At 37.1% G+C, this 18,452-nt stretch overlaps 1 protein-coding gene and 1 long non-coding RNA gene across 8 annotated transcripts in view; one reads left to right on the forward strand and one right to left on the reverse strand.

Annotated features, from left to right (window-relative positions):
* Positions 1 to 18,452, forward strand: part of LOC141377491 (uncharacterized) — a 61,329-nt gene that overhangs the window by 31,778 nt on the left and 11,099 nt on the right. Inside the window, exons 1-3 of one of the 6 annotated variants that reach the window (XR_015507300.1) lie at positions 9,934 to 10,363; positions 10,848 to 11,112; positions 15,306 to 15,399. This is a non-coding gene — a long non-coding RNA (uncharacterized LOC141377491). Of the gene's footprint in view, positions 1 to 9,933; positions 10,364 to 10,584; positions 11,113 to 15,305; positions 15,400 to 18,452 lie in introns of those variants that run through there. The other 5 variants (XR_015507299.1, XR_015507302.1, XR_015507301.1 and 2 more) reach the window with 5 other exon arrangements.
* The window catches only part of fgfrl1a (fibroblast growth factor receptor like 1a), a 119,570-nt gene that overhangs the window by 9,311 nt on the left and 91,807 nt on the right, over positions 1 to 18,452 (reverse strand). For both annotated transcript variants that reach the window (NM_200376.3, XM_087280280.1), the window contains one exon: positions 6,078 to 6,155. In NM_200376.3, coding sequence (NP_956670.1) covers positions 6,078 to 6,155 — 78 coding nt within the window. The remainder of the gene's footprint in view (positions 1 to 6,077; positions 6,156 to 18,452) is intronic.

An 18,452-nucleotide genomic window follows, 5' to 3' on the forward strand; every position in this document is an offset into this window, starting at 1 on the left:
CAGTTGTTCAACAGTTGTTGACTCCCCTCTTTCTCCCCTTCTCTGCCGGCCGGGCCTACTCTTCCCTCTGCTTGTAGCACTCCATGCCCATCATTTAGCATTTTTGTTTTTTTTCTTTAATTCTGAGATAGACTTCAACAAAACAAAAGAGGGGGGTTTCATGGTCCTTCAAACTAGTTATTGCAAAAAAAATTAAAATAAATAAAAGTTTTGTTTCTTTTTTTTTTTTTTTTTTTTCTATTTATGAAACTTTTATTCAATAGTTTTTTCCAACATATTAATTTGGATATAGTAATGTTTGGATTATTTTTGTTGGATTAGTTCCAGTTTTGGCTTTGATACTGACAAATCTAACGTATAAGCAAAAATATTTTACTGTAAAGCCTCCTATACAAAATATTGCTTTAAATGAGACATCTGTGGGGTCCACTCATACATGCATAGCACTGTATAAAGCTATCAATAATTATTAATATCTTTAATAGTAATCTTTATGAATTACAACTGTTCATGTAGTATTGTAGTATATGCTTCACTGAATGTCTTGTGCTTTGGTGAAAAAACTTATAGAAATACTAAAAACTATATTCATTTAGAATAAATGAACAAAAAAATAAAAATAAAATGCAAACCAATTTCACAATTTGCTTAGCATAAAAAAGATGTACAGTTTTGCATAAAGACATGGTTTTCAAAAATAATTGTCCTCAATGTTTTGTGTCTTCAAAATATTCTTGTTTATTAAATAGATTTTAAGGAAGCACTGATATAGGAATTTAAACCCTTCCTATTTGAAAGCTAATAATTCATAACTGAAGAGTTCAGATGCAAAAACCTCTAAGTGCTGTCTGAAATTTCCTTTAAAAATGAACATTTTTTTCAGCCTCCTTTTGTTTATGGTGAGATATTTCACTTTAAAGACCAGGAAAAGGACTTATTCTTTGCCATAAAAGTGATATTACTGAATCTACACACACAAACCTGAATAAAAATGCTAATTTTTGAGGACAATTTCAGACTTAGAGGTTTTGCATCTGAACTCCTCAACCCTTTATTTAATGACTGATAATAACTCTATCCAATAATTCTTTATATTCGATTACATTTAATTCTTAATATTTGGAGTCCAATAGCCAGTATACAGTATATTATGTTGATATTTTCCCAATGTTAGGTTGCAGCTGAAAGGGCGTCCGCTGCGTAAAACAAATGCTAGATAAGTTGACGGTTCATTCCACTGTGGTGACCCTGGATTAATAAAGAGACTAAGCTGAAAAGAAAATGAATGAATTAATGTATATGTTGACAAATATTTATTAATTTATTTTCCTTCAGTTTAGTCCCCTTATTCATCAGTGTTCGCCAAAGTGGAATTAACCACCAACTTATCCAGCATTTGTTTTCTCACAGCAAATGCCCTTTCAGCTGCAACCCAGTATTGGGAAACACCCATAGACTTTTACATTCACACAAATACACTACGGTCAAACAGTCCATTCACCTTTAGTGCATGTCTCTCAATTGTGAGGGAAATGGAAAAATCTGAGGAAACCCACGCGAACACAGGGAGAACATAAAAACTCCAACAGATCCAGCTGAGACTGGAACCAGCAGCCTTCTTTCTATGAGGGGACAGTGCTAACTGTGCCACCCATAAATATTTATATAAACTTTTAAATTAACTCTAATTTATATTTATATATATATATATATATATATATATATATATATATATATATATATATATATATATATATATAAAATAGCCTAATAGTTGCATCTCGACTATATAGCAATTTCCATAGCCAACTCATTTAGTAATTTTTTTTTAATGCACATTTAAATACCATGCTTACTGCTTTTTACAATTAACTCCCTAAATAAAAAAAGAAGGCTGCTTCATCAACAGAATTTACACAACCCTGCTAAGATTACAAAGAAAATAAAGCATAAGAGAGTGGACATGCAGTTCTTGTGTGGGCAAATTTACTGAGCAAAGCACCACACCATGAATGCAATCAGACAAAGCAAACAGCAGCTCGTCTGTAGTTTGACTCTATAGCTCCCTGCTGACTGTTAGCGCTCGCAGCAGACTCTGAACAAACACAGTAAAGGCAAATACAACAGTGAACTAAGCATCTCCCACCAGCAGCCATCGCAACTACCACAACCCCACAGTACAAAAACAAGCAGGTCAGGCCCTCGTTGAACACCGCAGAGTTTAGCGATATCAAATCAGATGGCAGTCGTCTGAGGGAATGGAATGCTTCCCCCCTCACGCTTCACATAAATAGCCTGCTCTTTGGCTTGTCAAATGCAATTACCAAAGCAAACACTGGGCTCCAGAGGCAGGAGTTTGTGACTCCAGGGAGCATCGGGACACAGGAAATGGAATGGGGACTGTCCAATCCCAGACCACACGGCTACCTGTCAGTATCTGGGAAGATTCAGCCACATGTGAATGACGGATGGTACGTGCTGTCCAAACACATTGTGAGGTATTCAGTTGCCACATGTTTTTCCATAAGGATATACAGATCAAACCTGGATCACCTTCGCTCTTCTAGCAAACAGCATGTACAGTTGTCATGTTGTGAAAGACTGGAAGGCTCTTAAGTTAATTCTCACCCCAATCTACAAAACAGCACTGCAGTTATGCTACAGTGAAATGTTACTGTACCATTACTATGCAACAACAAATCAGCAAGTCCACCTACTCTACAACAAAATGGCAGGTGCTGCAACAGTATACTACACCAAATTTCAACATTAATAAGCTACAAAATATTTTTATGCTAAAAAAATAAACAAAAGTTTGCAGTATCAAGCAACATAATGCTCTTTAAATCTGACTAAAAATCTATGTAAGTGAATGAGAATAAAAGTCGACATTTAGGTTAAAATGCCCACCCTTTTGTGAAAAATAAAATAGATAAGCCACAAAAAAAGCAAGTATTGCTATGCTAAACCAAATGCTAATATGCTAATAAGGGTTTCTAAGACTCGTCACTGCCATCCCTGCTGAAAAAAAATCCAGCTTAAACCAGCCTAGGCTGGTTGGCTGGTATTAGCTGGTCAACCAGGCGGGTTTTAGAGGGGTTTTGGCCACTTCCAGGCTGGTTTCCAGCCATTTCCAGCCTGGTTTTAGCTGGTCAGGCTGGAAAATGACCAGCTAAATCCAGCTAAAACCAGCTTGACCAGCCTAGCCAGGCTGGGAGCCCAGCCAAAACCAGCTATGTCCAGCTTAAACCAGGCTGGTCAAGCTGGTTTTAGCTGGATTTAGCTGGTCATTTTCCAGCCTGACCAGCTAAAACCAGGCTGGAAATGGCTGGAAACCAGCCTGGAAGTGGCCAAAACGCCTCTAAAACCAGCCTGGTCGACCAGCTAAAGCCAGCCAACCAGCCTAGGCTGGTTTAAGCTGGATTTTTTAGCAGGGATGTTACTCCAATATGCTAAAATAAAACAGCAAACTTGATGCTACAATATTACAGCAAAACTACGTTACAACAAAACAATGTGTCACTGTGCTTCATCAGAATTTCACTGCTACACCATCACTGTTAATGTCCAATCGCAGTCCACACGACTACCTGTCAGTAGCCTATCTGGGAAGATTCAACCACATGTGGAAACACAGAAGCATATAAGTGCTGTCCAAACACTTTGTAAGGTATTCAATTGATAATGTTTTTCCATAAGGATATACAGATCAAACCTGGATTGACTTGGATTGTTATGCTACAACAAAACCGCATATGCTACACACATTGCTAGTCATTTATAATAAAACAGCAAGCTCGGCTATGCTAAATCACTAATACTCCGCTACAACAGAACCGCAAGCAAGGCTCAACAATAAAGACTGCCCGATGGCCTGGGGCCAGCGTGCGAGATGCTCGGGACAGTAGACAGGATCGTTACTGGCCCGGTTGGGCAAGTGCTGCCTTGTCACTAAAGTTTAATTTGCTTGCTACTATTTCTCTGTGAAGTCGTAAACACCATATTGTTTTTCGATTCCTCATATCTGATTGGATGTTGTGAGTATGTTCCGTAACCTGGTAACATCCAGTACAGCGAAGAGACAATAACATCAAATTATGAGACTAAAAAAGTGGTGTTTGTTATGTCTTGAAGCAGACATTTTCAATATGACCAAAAAAAAAAGTGATGTTTTGCAGTTTTTCCTCAGATTGGCAAGTCAGACACTTTTTGTTTGGCAATAAAATACATGCATATTTTCTATACTGCTCGTTTTGTTTACATAACACTTTGAATTTTGCTCATAATACATTTATTAAATTTTTTTAAATTAAATTTCTAGATTCAAGACATTATTGTTGACAAATAATTTAAATATGTACCTGTGAAATAATAATCACATAATCAGGCTAGTAGAAAAATTCCTTAGAGTTGAACCCTTGGCAAGTTTTGTTATGCAACAACAAAATGTCAATGCTTATATGCTACAAAAAGTGCCATTACACTACAACTAGGGATTTAATGATGAACTGTGAGGTGAAAGCCAGTTTAAATCAAATGTGATTATTCAAATCAACTAATATACAACAAAATATTATTACTGCTATGCTACAAAATACCAGCTTTAGACCCTTTTGAGGGATGTAAACAATAACAATGGTTCTAACCTATTTCCTGTATTACATTTGTAATTTCCATAGCTTTCACTAACTCATTTCGAGAGGAGCACGTGATATAATTGATTGCAGTTGATCTCTCAACTTTAATCATTTGTAAACCAATCGGATCATTATAAACTCCCTATAAATAGTCTATCTATCATTAATGCCTTCCCAGCAAGCATTTTTGTCTTAACAGATGTCTAATAGATGTCTCATAGACATCTGAACATCGTCGTCTTGGCTAAAACAAGGTCAGTGAAAATCTAATAGACGTCTAAAAATAGGCCAAAACTAGACTAGTCATCACAGAAATAAAATGTCTAATCTGTCTATCGGACGACTAGTCTAGTTTTGTGCTATTCTTAGATTTTAATATTAGATTTTTAATAAACAAGTTTAGCCTTGTTTTTAGCCAAACTGTGTACGTGTAGATGTCTATTAGACGTCTATTGAACACAAAATTGTTTGCTGGTGTAGAAATGGTGTAGTTTTTGCTATATAATCATTTATAAATCTTGGGTATTAAATTTAATTATCCATTATTTTTTTATTTTAATTTTAATTTGATTCATATGTATAATTCATTTGTTTATCATTTATTATATTAATCAATTATTGATTTGATTTTCTTTATTTTTTTTATATTGATTATTACTTGCTTTGCATTTAGTACTTTTTTCATTGTTTAGTCTTATGTTAATGGTGTTTCATGAAATGTTCCTCTACATTGATATGAGATATAAGAGTGTCTCTAATTCAATTATTATCTGGCGTGGAGACTGTGATCTAACACTTGGTTATTTTCATTTTTTGAAGAATCCCCCATCCACTCCATCTGCCCCTTTTTCTCCTTTTCCAGGGGAAGCTCTCGAGAACTACCTGATCTCATACCCCCTTACATGCTCATTGACCAGACGAGTTCAGGGTTCTCTCCTGGGACAGCACGCCAAACCTGCTATTATTATCAAGCAATATCTAACTGTGAACTCTTGAAATATCAGTATTACTATATAACTAAATATCACTCCAGCTACACCACGACAAAAGCACTGCAACTATGCTACAATACAAAGTCTGAGCTGCGGCACTACAAAAAAAAAAACAAAAAAACATCTCATGCATCTCATAAAAACTCTCACTTCATATTTCATTATTATAAATATTCTTCAAACAGGTTCATGACCATTTTACAAACTGCTGGGAATGAAAAAGAAAAGCCAAGCATGTTTACAATGTCTAGTCTTTCAAAGTTGAACTTTTCCATGTTTTTATTTAAAGTTGTAATGCAATGTAAAACTAAAAGTTGCAATTCATGAAAAGCAGCTTATGAAATATCTTGGCAGCTGCGGTGCATATTTTCAGTGACTTTCTGGGCAGCAATTATAAATACCAGGAATGAAGGAGATCAAAGGGGATCAGAGGACTCTAGCACCTTACCCAGTTTTCCAGTCAGGTCAGTGGAGTACTCGGTTTCACCAGCTGGTCTGGCACCTTCCCTCCCGGCGCTGGAGTCATCTGGAGAGACAAAGAGAAATGGAGAATTGAATATTTACTTATCAAAATACCAGACTCTGATCTATAAAATAAGGAACCACCACACATTTATTCAATCACTGTTAATCCTTCAGCACCTAAACCAAATAATTTTGGCCTTCAAATACAGACATTTGAGTTTCAGATTAAGGCCAGAAACAGTTTACTCAAGTACACGCAAGAGAACATAGCCATCGCATTGCAGGCGTTCGCTCTTGCATTACAGGGCTGGTAATAAACCTTAGCACTCAAGGGGGCGATAGAGTTTCCTTCAGATGTTTCTGTCATTAATCCGGCTGTGTTCTTATTCAAGTTAACGAGCTACAAACAAGCTGACTAGATGCTTTTCAAACTGTTGACATTTCAAAGCCCAGTGATAAGTCATGTACGCACCGACGTTGTGTAGAGCATGTTTTTACCACAGATGTAGTTTCATAGAGTTGTGGTCTAAATGTGTCATTTAGATTCATGATCTAATTTATTGACACATTTTACCCCTTATGGACCACAAAACATAAGTGTCAGTTTGGTGAAATTGATACTTATAACATTTTCACTGATTTATACTTTGTTACTGTAAAACCCAACAGTCAACTTTATCAAATGAAATGAGTAGTTAACTCAAAATGTACACATTATTACTTAATTAAATACCTCATTACTTCAACATAAATGGAGTACAGTAAGTTTACAGTACTCATAAAGATTAGTTTTTTAACCCAAATGGTTTTTAGCAATCTACATCCTCAAACAGATTGAGTTCCCTTAACTTACTGAGTTTTATAGTACTCAGTTGGATTGACTTGTCTTCATTTATTGGGTTTAACTGTGCTCAAATTGCTTCGTTTACTCAAATAGATTGAGTTCACAGTGCTCATTAGGATTAGTTTTTGAACTTAAATAGTTTGTTGCAATTGGTTTCCTTTAATGGTTTGAGTAACCTTTTTGGGTTTTACAGTGTAGGACACGACTACTTGACAATAGCCCCTTTCACACATACAGACCTTTGCGGAAAATTGCCGGTCCTTTTTGAAAATACCGGTAAATTCGTTCTGGCTATTTTCCGGAAAGAGAAGTTGTAACATTACCGGCAATTTGCCGGAATGCTGCGCTGTGTGAATGCAGAAGGAAGATTACCGTAATAAGCGCGTGCACGTCTAGAACGTGCTGACGTGAGACGTCTGCTTTAGCCAATCACAACAGTCAGGCGCATTTACGTCTGCGCGGTTTGAGAATAAAAGCCTTTGAATATTTTTCCAGACACATTTAGCTGCTAGAAGTTAGTCAGATCACGTTGATATGTTCTTCTTAATGCCAACTGTGTAAATAATCATCGATGAGATTCTTATGATAAGCCGTTGTTTGTTTATCTTCAAGCTTTGCGTGTGCCTGTGAAACAGCCTGTGAGCGCCTGTACACGCACATATTATGGACATCTCGACATGCGAAAGTGATCCTGCGAAAGTTGTTCACAATATTGATCATCCACAGAGTTTGTAATTTAGTAAAATGTTTACAAATACAAGCGCAGCCGTTTAAAGCTCATTTGTGGTGAATGATGTCAGAATTTACCGGTATTTTGGAATGGATGTGTGAATGCTCTTTTCCGGAAAATTTCCGTAACGTCCTCGCCTGTGTGAACAGCGCTTTTTTGAATATACCGGTAAAGTCGTTCCGGAATTTTTCCGGATATTTACCGGTATCACTGTGTGAAAGGGGCTAATGTAAAGTCTGAGGTAGGGATGCAGCGATTATAGATTTTGGTTGTACGATTATAGTCTATAGGAATATTCATGGTTATAACGATTATTATGCATTCGTTAATTTACATCAAAACACTATTAGTTTAGTATGTCACATGGCTACTCATATTTTAAAGTCTTATTTATTGCTGCTCTGCAACTAAGTAGTACAGCACAAAATAATAATCAAAAACACAATAGTTCATTTCTCTTTGGACTTGAAAGTGAAAGTGTACAAAAGACGCAACGTGAACAGCCCTTAGTTAAGTAACAGCCCAAGTAGTTTGAGGTATTAGCCGTGGCTAATGCTGCTCCAACTGTCAGTTTTGACAACAAACAGGAATAGTGAGGAGGAGGAGTCTGTTAGGTTGTAGTAACTCTTCTAAACCCCCTTTTCCCATCTTTCTGAATGAAACGCCTACTATATCCGAAACAAGCCACGCCGACTGTTTGCTCATTTAATATTCTGTTTCTCTAGGAACTGTTACGTTACGGAAAGAATATTGATCGCAGCTTCCGGATTATGGAGACTTTAAACTTACGCACAGTAGGCAAAACTTTTATTTGCAGCAGTTTTGTTCCGTGCAGAAACGGGGTGTTGAGAAGCCTCTACGATTTCACCATTTATTTACAATACAGTTGGTAAAGTTTTATATTTTCTGTCTTTTAGCATATATTATATGAGACATGCTTTGTTTACCAAATAAGTAGATCTAATTGGATTTGCTTTGTAAACATTAAAGTTAAAAAATTATTTTTATTAGTAATTAGATGGTATTTAGTTATGATACTCCTAAAATTATTCCACATAAATCTGCAGATTTTTTTTATTATCAGATTATCGATATTTCCAAAATGGAAGGCAAACATCTGAAGTCACGTGTTATGAAAACGATGGCTGGAAATCTGTGGCCCTTCTGCTCCAGTTACAGCCCCTGCTCATCCGTTCACCACATGACTGGCATTTTCAGGCCTGTCAGCTCTTTGAAGCTGTCGGCGGGGTGGTTTGATCTGAGAATGTACACAGTTTAACACTCCTGCAGGAGAGGTTCCAGTCCAGGCAAAGAAAAAAGCAGCTCATTGCTGGGCTAACAGCTTAATTACTATGGCTCTTACCCTTCAGCGAGCCCCAGAAGTACGGTCACTCTAAACATAACTCTTTTGTTTTGGGCTCGCTTTTATTGTGCGCACATTTTCGTTGGCACCTTAACAGGAGTTGCAGGATTACACATGGCTTGCTGTTTTAATATCATCCATAAATGTAGTCTGCATGTCAAGAAACTGCTCCAGAGCTTCATAACATATATGATGTTCTGTGAAGTGCAGGCATACTTCAAGACTTCACACCGTCCATAAAGGTGTCTGAGGAAAAAACCCAGGTTGATTCATGGAAAGTCAACAAATCTTGGAAGGATGAGGGTTGTCAGGTTTCTAAACCAAACAAACTCCTGTTTCCCTTTCATTAAAGAGAAGTGACACCGCAGTGTGCTGCATTTCACACGTCGACCATCGAGGCGTGTTCATAATTTCGAACAAGCTCAATATGACCAAGATGTTTGCATAACCCTTCAGTATGTTTGCTTTTATGTCTGCAGTGGAGACGGCAGTAGAACACAGGCCTGTTTCCATAGGAAATCTGAGCGTAGGGCCCTGCTCCATTGGGTTTTCACCAAGTTTGTGGCCTCCTCTGGTTGTAATGTTCACTGCTGAGGCTGGAGACCGGGTACCCTCTTTTGCTCTCTGGCAAGAGTTTCTGTGGATTTTGGCCCCTAGTTGCTCACTTAGCATGAAACGTCCAACTTGGCTATGCCATGTCTGTCAGGGGTAGAAAAACCCTCTGGTGTCCCAAGATTTATTGCTCTTCCATGTTCTGTTTATGACCTCCAGTGCTGTCAGAAAACAGTTGATTCGATGAAGTTGTTTTACAGTAAAAGCGAAGCAACCACCTCTGCTCAAAGCAAAACAAGGTTTCTGAACACAACATGCTAATTATCCTGTCATCCTCGGTGTCTTTAGTGAAGCCAGCTATGAAACCGGAGATGGTTTGGAGACAACCCTCATGAGTGAAACCTCCTCGACAGGGTAGACAATACGGGCTGCTAGCTGTTAGCCGTTACCTTGGCTTTGATTTACTGAATTCCAACACTGGCTTATGGAAACCATTACCAACTCTACTGCTACACAGCTCTATATTAACAGCCAGCTCTAAACTGTGAAAATTTATGGGCCGTGGTCACAGCAGAGACGTTACTACATTACTGACTACAGACTAACCCGAGAATGAATAACACCAAGAAGTTGACAGATTAACTGCCTGCCGAGCATATTTATGTTCAATCGTACCAGTGTATCTTTTGGCCGCTGCATATTTGGGGCTTCAAGGACTTCGCTTGTGGATGTTTCACAATACGAAAAACTGAGACCTGGCTCAAACGTTGCGGTTTTTATGTAAGTGAACCTTTCGAATTCCACCAACATGAGCTTTTTCATTTGAACGTTGTGAACGATGTTTCACATGGTCATGGATTACACTATGAAATCTAAATGTACATGTAGAAATGTCGTTTAATCTGTCAGAATAGTAAAGTTAGCTAGCTATCTAGCTAAAATAACCCAACATTTCATTTTTAAGCCAACTTTTTTAAACTATTATTTTCATTTATATATAGCTATTCTAAAATGTGGTAAATGGCATCTGGAAGGCCTCCAGAAGGTACAAAGGACTGCTGAGATCATTCTCTGATTTGCAACGTTGACCTGTTCCATAACGTCAACTTCTAACTCAGTCTGATCACCTACAGTCATTCCTGCTTTGGCACAATCCCTAACAATCCCGCGCCTGAATCCGTTCTTCAGCTGCAGATTTAGAGAGGCCTTCTTTCCCGGAGCTGAAGACTGACCCTGCATTAAGTGTTTCCGTTTCTCTTTTAAGGATTACCGGAGCAGAGCAGAAGGAAAAGCAAAGAGTCTGACTGAGACTTTGTGTATCCTCGGGGCCTTCATGAATACCAGCTGAATTCACAATACGAAAGGAAGACCTGGCTGATGTCCGACCTGGGCGATTTGCGGAATTACACATATACTGTAACAGGAGTATAAAAATCAAAAACATATCTGCCCTCTAAATCCACAAAACCTTCTAGTGTGCTATCAAATTATAAATTTGAAAACAGAGAAAAACTGTAACTGGGAGATTTGTAAGTAAAAAGAAATTAATATCTAAAATTATAGCTAAAATTACTACATATAATTGATAGAACTTCGCAAATAAATACATTTGAATAAAAATTAGCTTAGTTTTTGGAAATAGGATCGTTTTACAATAACCAGAATTAAACAGTTTTTAACATTTACTCAATCCATTTAGCCGATCTCCAAGTTTGGCTATTGCATTTGTTAGCTTAGCATCTCTCAAAAATTACGAAATAACTTTCATATATTTAAAGCTTAACATGTTTGTGGATATATAGTTTACAAAGACCAAACAGAAAATGAAAAGTTACTATTTTCTAGGTCGATGGCTAGGAACTGTACTCATTCTTGTGTAATAACCAAGAAACTTTGCTGCCATGCAATGGATGCAGCAGGCACGATGAAGGTATTGCATACGCAATGGTACAGCAACATAGTTCCTTGGTTTTTACAGTGGAATGAGAGTACAATTTCCAGCCATATTAACCTAGAAAAAAATATATACTTTTCTTTTTCCGTTGATCTTGTTAGATGATGCAACTACAAAAGAGTCAAGCTTTAAATAGAAAAGTTATTATTATTTAGATTTTAGAAAGGTCTAATCCAATGTTATTATTTATGCTTGGATAAACTACAAGTGTTCCTGCCAAACCTGGAGTTTCGCTGAATGGGTTAAAAATGATAACATGCAAACTCAGACCCCCCTAGTTTGTTTTTTGCGATTTTTGGATCGGAGAATCCAACGCAAAAATCAACAAAAAGTCAAAGTTTTTGCGATCCTGCGAAATTCTTTATTTAAATGCAAAATAGTCGCAAAAAATGTAAATCTTATAAATATCCAATTCCAAACCATATAATCGAATTACATTTATTTCAGTTTACAGTACAATGAATTGTTTACAAGACTTATAAACGTTGCATAAACGGTGTTGTATTGTCTTGCAGCCTGTGCAATAACTAATTTACATGTGAAGGCAATGCGGAGATGGAATTAGACATCCTGTGGCACGAATTGGGCGTTTCGTGCATTTGACGCACGCAAATGACACTGCAAAAGAAAGTGAGAGCAAACATATAACAAATGGAGCAATTGAACAGACAGAAAAGCAATAATTGGGTTTAGTTTAAGGATGACGGCCACTGGACATGACCGAATTGAAACACATTATTTGAGTTTTACATGTATGGCTGGTATTATGATGTGCGTCAAGTCGATAAATGATTTCGTTAAACTCTTTCCCTGCCATTGATGAGAGAAAACGCTTCTCTGCCATTGACGAGTTTTACAGCAATCCGTGTTTTATGCAATCGGTGTATTATGGTAGAGGAAGCCCAACGCATGTCCTGAGTGAGGTACATGATGTCAGATGCTCTAGGAGTGAAATCTGAGAGAGAGAAAGTAAGATTGTGGATAAATGTAAGAGTTATACAACCTTCCTTTGGCTTAATCTCTATCGTTTTAGGTCTGTTTTAGATCTAGTCTTGACAAGAGACCAAAATAAAAAAGCTTTATTTTTTGATTTATGTCATTGTCATTGTGCCAGATTGCACACCTAACACAGTAGACTAACTAATATGGTAAATAAGAATTATAAAGAATAATAAAGCACAATTGTCTGATTGTTCTGACATTACAACTCAATTGAATTAAAATCTTTAGCTTGAAATTACTTTCAAATACAAAGTATGAGTAAAACATGTTTTCTGTAGTGCAGAATAATACTTAAGTATATTAATAATCAGGGCTTCACCTTAACACCCGTCAACCCGCCAAATGCAGGTATATTTCGATTGTGGTGGGTTAGACAGCCACTCCCATTAGTTCTTTGTAAGCAGCAGCAGTTATTGTCGCTTTCGCTTTAACCATTCTTTGAACAGATTATCAATTGGTCTAACGTTAACCGAGAGCGCGGCATCATCCTTTCCTTATCGCGCACAGAATATTGTTTACCCGCTTTCTTTTGCTTGCTGTTATTTTAATATAGTTTAATAATCATCCTTTACAATAATATTGCTTTAATATGTTGTTGTATGCATAGTTAACTGGTGATTTGGGATCTTGAGCCAGAACAGACCACTGTGCATAGTTTTAAATGTGTGAGAATATATATTTTTAAATGTCAGCAGTTTAGTTAAATAAAAAGTGTATGTATACATCAGTATTTTGCTTGTTTTGACACATTATTTAAAATTTGTGGCAAGGAAATAATTAGTTTGGTGTGGCCAGAGAAACAAAAGGTAAATCCTTATTGTGTTAAGCCCTGAAAATTCCTGTGAAAGAAAACTAATTGCAATGCGACACTTTTTTTATGAAAGCATAACCCATTTGCTCATGCTCATTGAGTAAGCTTATAAACAAAAAAACAGTTAAATGAACGAGGAGGCACGTGAAAAAACACAAAATCTAAATGAAGTAATTTTAGCATGCCACAAAGTCAAATTTATGCATATAAAATATGTTTTCCCAACAACAAAACTTTGGCTAATGAAAATGGCTAGTGGCTAGTAATGGTGTAAAACTACTAGCCACAGTGGCTGGTGATCAAAAAAGTTAATGTCAAGCCCTGTTAATAATGCACAGTTTTGTTTTTTTTACATCTACTTTAACTACACAACTTTATAATTGTCAAAAGTATTTGCTTTTACACTTTAGGGCATTATTCATCATACTGTGGATTTAAAGCAATGCAGTTGTGCAAACATTGGAACAGAATGCTGTGAAAATCACCAACAGCTCATTTGTGGTTTATTTGCTCTTTGCACAAAACGAGACATCGAATCTGTCAAGCTAAAACATTTGAGCAAATGAGAGAACGTTTGGGAACTAAGGTCTGAACTAACAAATCTTCCACATTAAAGGGTCCTGGCCCCTAAATGCAGCCCATTTCTCTGATTGCTTCACAATGTCAAGAACAAACTCAAACCTCCTTTTTTTTGTGCATGCACGTGCGTCAAGATGTACATCTTTGTTCAAACTCTAAATGTGTGCAGAGCTCTAGAGCGGCTTGTAACAACAGGGGTTTTGATGGCATACGATTGGTGGGCTCAGCGGTAATTGCGGCCACCTGCGATAGGATAAAGAGAAAGCAGCTTTACAATCTGTGCTGTGGGGTTTGGAGTTTGAAAAGGTGCTTGCGCGCCAACTCAACTCCTGTTCTAGCTTGAAACTTGATCATGAAGTTTAGCCAGAGAGGGTTTGTTTGCATGACACTGTTCTTAATTTAAAATAGCAAAACAAACACCTTTGTTCATTTACACAACAGCAGCATTTTCAATGTCAGAAAAGACAAACTTTTAAAAATGGGTTTCTGACACATTTTTATTTATTTTTTGTTTTTTTTTAAACAAACCGTTATTGGTCCAAGTAAAACCTTTTCACACAAATATTATTTGTTCAGTCTACAGGCATAAGTGAGTACTTGATAACGAAAACTACAGGACTGCATGCAAGCATACACACAATGCTAATACATATCGACCTCCACTGGTCTGGCATCCACAATACAGAGCTATTAGTCATTTTTGCAGATCTTTATGACCCGGGATTCTTTTCACTATTATTTTATTTATAAATTTTTTTTGTGTTTACTTTTTGACTTTCTACTGAATTACAATTACAACGTATCCTTTAAAGGGTCACGAAACACCAAAACACATTTTTTGAGCTGTTGACAGTCGGATATGTGTCCCACACTGCTACAAACACTATTAGGACACATATATTTCACTAAAAAGTGTAAATTGGTTGTTTTTGCGTTATTTCGAGCAAATTCCTACTTCTGGCTTGAAACAAATTTTTGAAGCTGCGTCACGGCCATGAGATCATAGCGTGTATTCCAGCGTGTAGACTGGGCGACTGTACCTGGGTGTACCGTATGACGTCTCCGAGTGTGCTGTATTAATGCATGAGTAAGACTTGGTTAAAACCAATCAGCGCGATCTATTGTGCAACTTCATTAATATTCATTATTGTTACAGTGTAGACGGCGTCACAGCAGAGACGCCACATTGTGTTGGCAAAACAAGGGTGCAGTGTTGCTTTCCCAATTTGCTGAATTGAAGTTTTGTTTTCATTTTCTCTCTGTGAGAGCGCAGCTGGAATCATGCGTGGATTACAGTGTATGCGACACGATGTGCGACAACAATAACTTGCGTGTCTAAGAAATATTGTTTACCCGAGACCTATTCTCTTCTGCAGATGGAGATCCGGATTCGCTTCTCTTCTCCTCTTAATAAAGATGCGGTTCTAGTTGCTGTGGATTGTCCTGTCTCTTTATTTATTCAGTTTGTTCGTATCGAACTAACTATTGCACCGAGTGTAAACATGTTAGCACCACAACCAAACTATTACCGTCGTGTAGGATTTTCCCCTGATTTTGTGATCGGAATAACACACGCGGCTTACCTGCCGAGTGCAGCTAAGTTACAGAGAAATGCAGAGTTTATTTTTTTCTCTCATTCGCCGTGTGGTATCAAACATTGCATGAAAAATACACGCTCAGTGCAGTTCCTCGAATCAAATATCTCGTTTGTTACGAGGGGCCCGAATGAATTCCCTAAATGAAAGAGCCAAACTGCAGTTAAAGTCCACCATTTAATAATTTGGCAAATAATTCGATTACAGATGTCCATGTAAACACAGTCACTTTCTCCCCTGTGTGTGTGTGTGTGTGTTTTGACTCTGAAACTCAGTGCGTGGTCAAATAAACACTCCCACACCATCCATCTTTTGCTCCTCTGACACTCCCCCTAAACAGAGCTGGACACGCCTACTTTTCTGGGTTTTTCCAAAGTAGAGGTGTGAAAACACCCTGCTGAAACGAGGAGGTTTCATGGCCCTTTAATGACACGTTTTCAACCACCTCTAGAAATGGTCAAATGAGGACAAGCACAACATATTTTTGGCCCCAGTTTACAGCTGTATTTAGTGTAGTCCACTTATGATCAGATCAATAAGAAAACACATTAATACTAGACGTAAAATGTCTTTGGGTGCTTTCACACCTGTAGATTAATTGTTTTGTAATCCAAAACAGGAATTATCATTGTTACAATCTTTATTTTTGTTCTTAGTCCAGATCGCTTTCACACAGCAAAATTTCTAGATGAATCAAAATAGTTAAAAAGCCACATGCAAGTAAACTCTCCTCTTATTGGTCAGAGTTTCAGGGTTTATTTTTCAGAATCCTGTGGATTCCACTCAGCTGTCGCACGTGGTTATTTTAATTGATGATGATGAGCAATTAGACAATATAAGCAAAAAGGTGGTGGTGCATGAGGAGATTCCCCTCAATGTGTAAAGTTCTTTAAGTGTCCAGAAAAGTGCTAGATAAATGTAAGGAATTATTATTATTATTATTAAAAGGTGTGCTTTAACCCACACCCACAGACATCATCTACAAATATAAATCAAAGAGGTAAGACCTTCCCATACAAAGCCTCATTTTAGTTGTTAAGGGTTGTAAAAATCTATCTGTTGAATCAATCAATAAATCAATCCATAAAAAAAAAAAAAAAAAGTGGCTAGAATTATACATTAAAGGTTTATATAATAGAAAAAATAAAAGATGACTCGACAGATCATGGAGCAGATCAATGTTGAGCTTTCTGTTGAAGTGTGAGTGCAGGAATGACAAAACAATAGGCCTAATACAAAATATCATAAGATTAAAATATGGATGAAATATTAGATGGTAATTTCACTAAATTTTCCTAACGAATAAACAGCCCTCTTTAATAGTTCAGGAGACTTTCACTTTCATATTCGACATAAAACGCACATTTATCCTACCATACTTTTAATTCTCTCTTCAAATAGCCATATATTCTTATTACATAACTATAATACACTGTGATATAGCCTTGGACGTTGGATCATATTGCATTCTCACTGCAATCGATCCGCTCCAACGTGAACCCCACCACAAACAAAAAGCAACATTGTAACAATTTTAATCAATCCCTGTTTCGGAACAAAACAATCGAGCCACGTGTGTACTTTTTGTCCGCAACCTGTTGTGTTTCCCCAGTTAGAGTGGTTCATTTGGCATATGTGTGAATCCAGCAATCATGCTCTGATCCATGACAAAAAATAGGTCCACCAAAACAGTTCACCTGAATGAGGTGGTCTCGGCTTGATTGAAACAAACTCTGGAGCGGATCAATAGTAGTGAGAAAGCAATACAATCCAAACCAGGCTATATCACAGTGTATTATGGACTTGTAATATGCATATATAGCTATGAACAGGCCCGTAGCGTGTGTGGTTCTTTTTCTTTAATATGGACCTACTTACAGTTTTAGCCACATTTTCAATTTAATTCTGAAGTTTAAATACATTTTAAGCACTATTTGTTTGCTGGATGAGCTTGTCTGATGGTCATCAACCACATTTTTTAATGAACCAAAAACATTTAGTAAAGATTTAGAAGAAAAATAATATGAGAATAATACCTATTTTTCAAATACAAATGTATTACATCACATATCATTAGAAAAAAAAAGGATGCTGTTATGGTTTTAACTTAAAAGCAAGCCTATTGTCATTTATTAGACAAACACAAACTGGCCAGAACATTCAACTTTCCTCAGTCACGCTGAAGCAACAAACAAAATAGGATTCCGCTTGGTCTTAAAGCCTTTTTCAGATAGTTAATTTCACAATGTATTATGGCATAGCAGACAAAATAGTACAAATGAGCTTATGTATTGGACAAATTCTGGACCTTTAGCAGTGAGGAGTGGGTCTTTCGAACCACCTGAAGCTCTCCTGACCACAGGCCTGAAGGAGAGAGAATTATATGTGAGCGGGATTTCATCCCTAATGGTAAATGTGCATTTATTGTGGAATACGAAAGTGAAAGCATGCTGAACTATTATCGAGAGCTGTTTATTCGTTAGGAAAATTGACTGAACTGCAGTCTTGCTTTATCTGTTATTTCCCTCAATAATGTAGAGCCTATAATGCATAATTCTAGACAACGGCTTTGTTAGAGAAAGTCTTACCTCTGATTTATATCTGGTGACAATGTCTATGGGTGTCACCATTCAAAATTAAAGTGCAGCTTTACACTTATGTCTTGTTGCTCATCGTCATAAATGAAATAAGGACTCATGACAGCTGAGCGGGACTGAAAAATAAACTGTGGAACTTGCACGTGACTTGTTTTAGGTATTTTGGTCCATTTACAATCTTTGCCATGTGAAAGCGAAATGCAACAAGAACAAAGTGCAACATAGTAACAATTTTAATCCCTGTTTCGGAATAAAACAATCTATCTACAAAAAGGCACCCTTAGTTTTAATCGAGCCGAGACTACCTCATTCAGGCGGACTCCAACCAATT

The sequence above is a fragment of the Danio rerio genome, chromosome 14 (assembly GCF_052040795.2).
Source record: "Danio rerio strain M-AB ecotype USA chromosome 14, GRCz13ab, whole genome shotgun sequence".
Classification (NCBI taxonomy): Eukaryota; Metazoa; Chordata; class Actinopteri; order Cypriniformes; family Danionidae; genus Danio; species Danio rerio.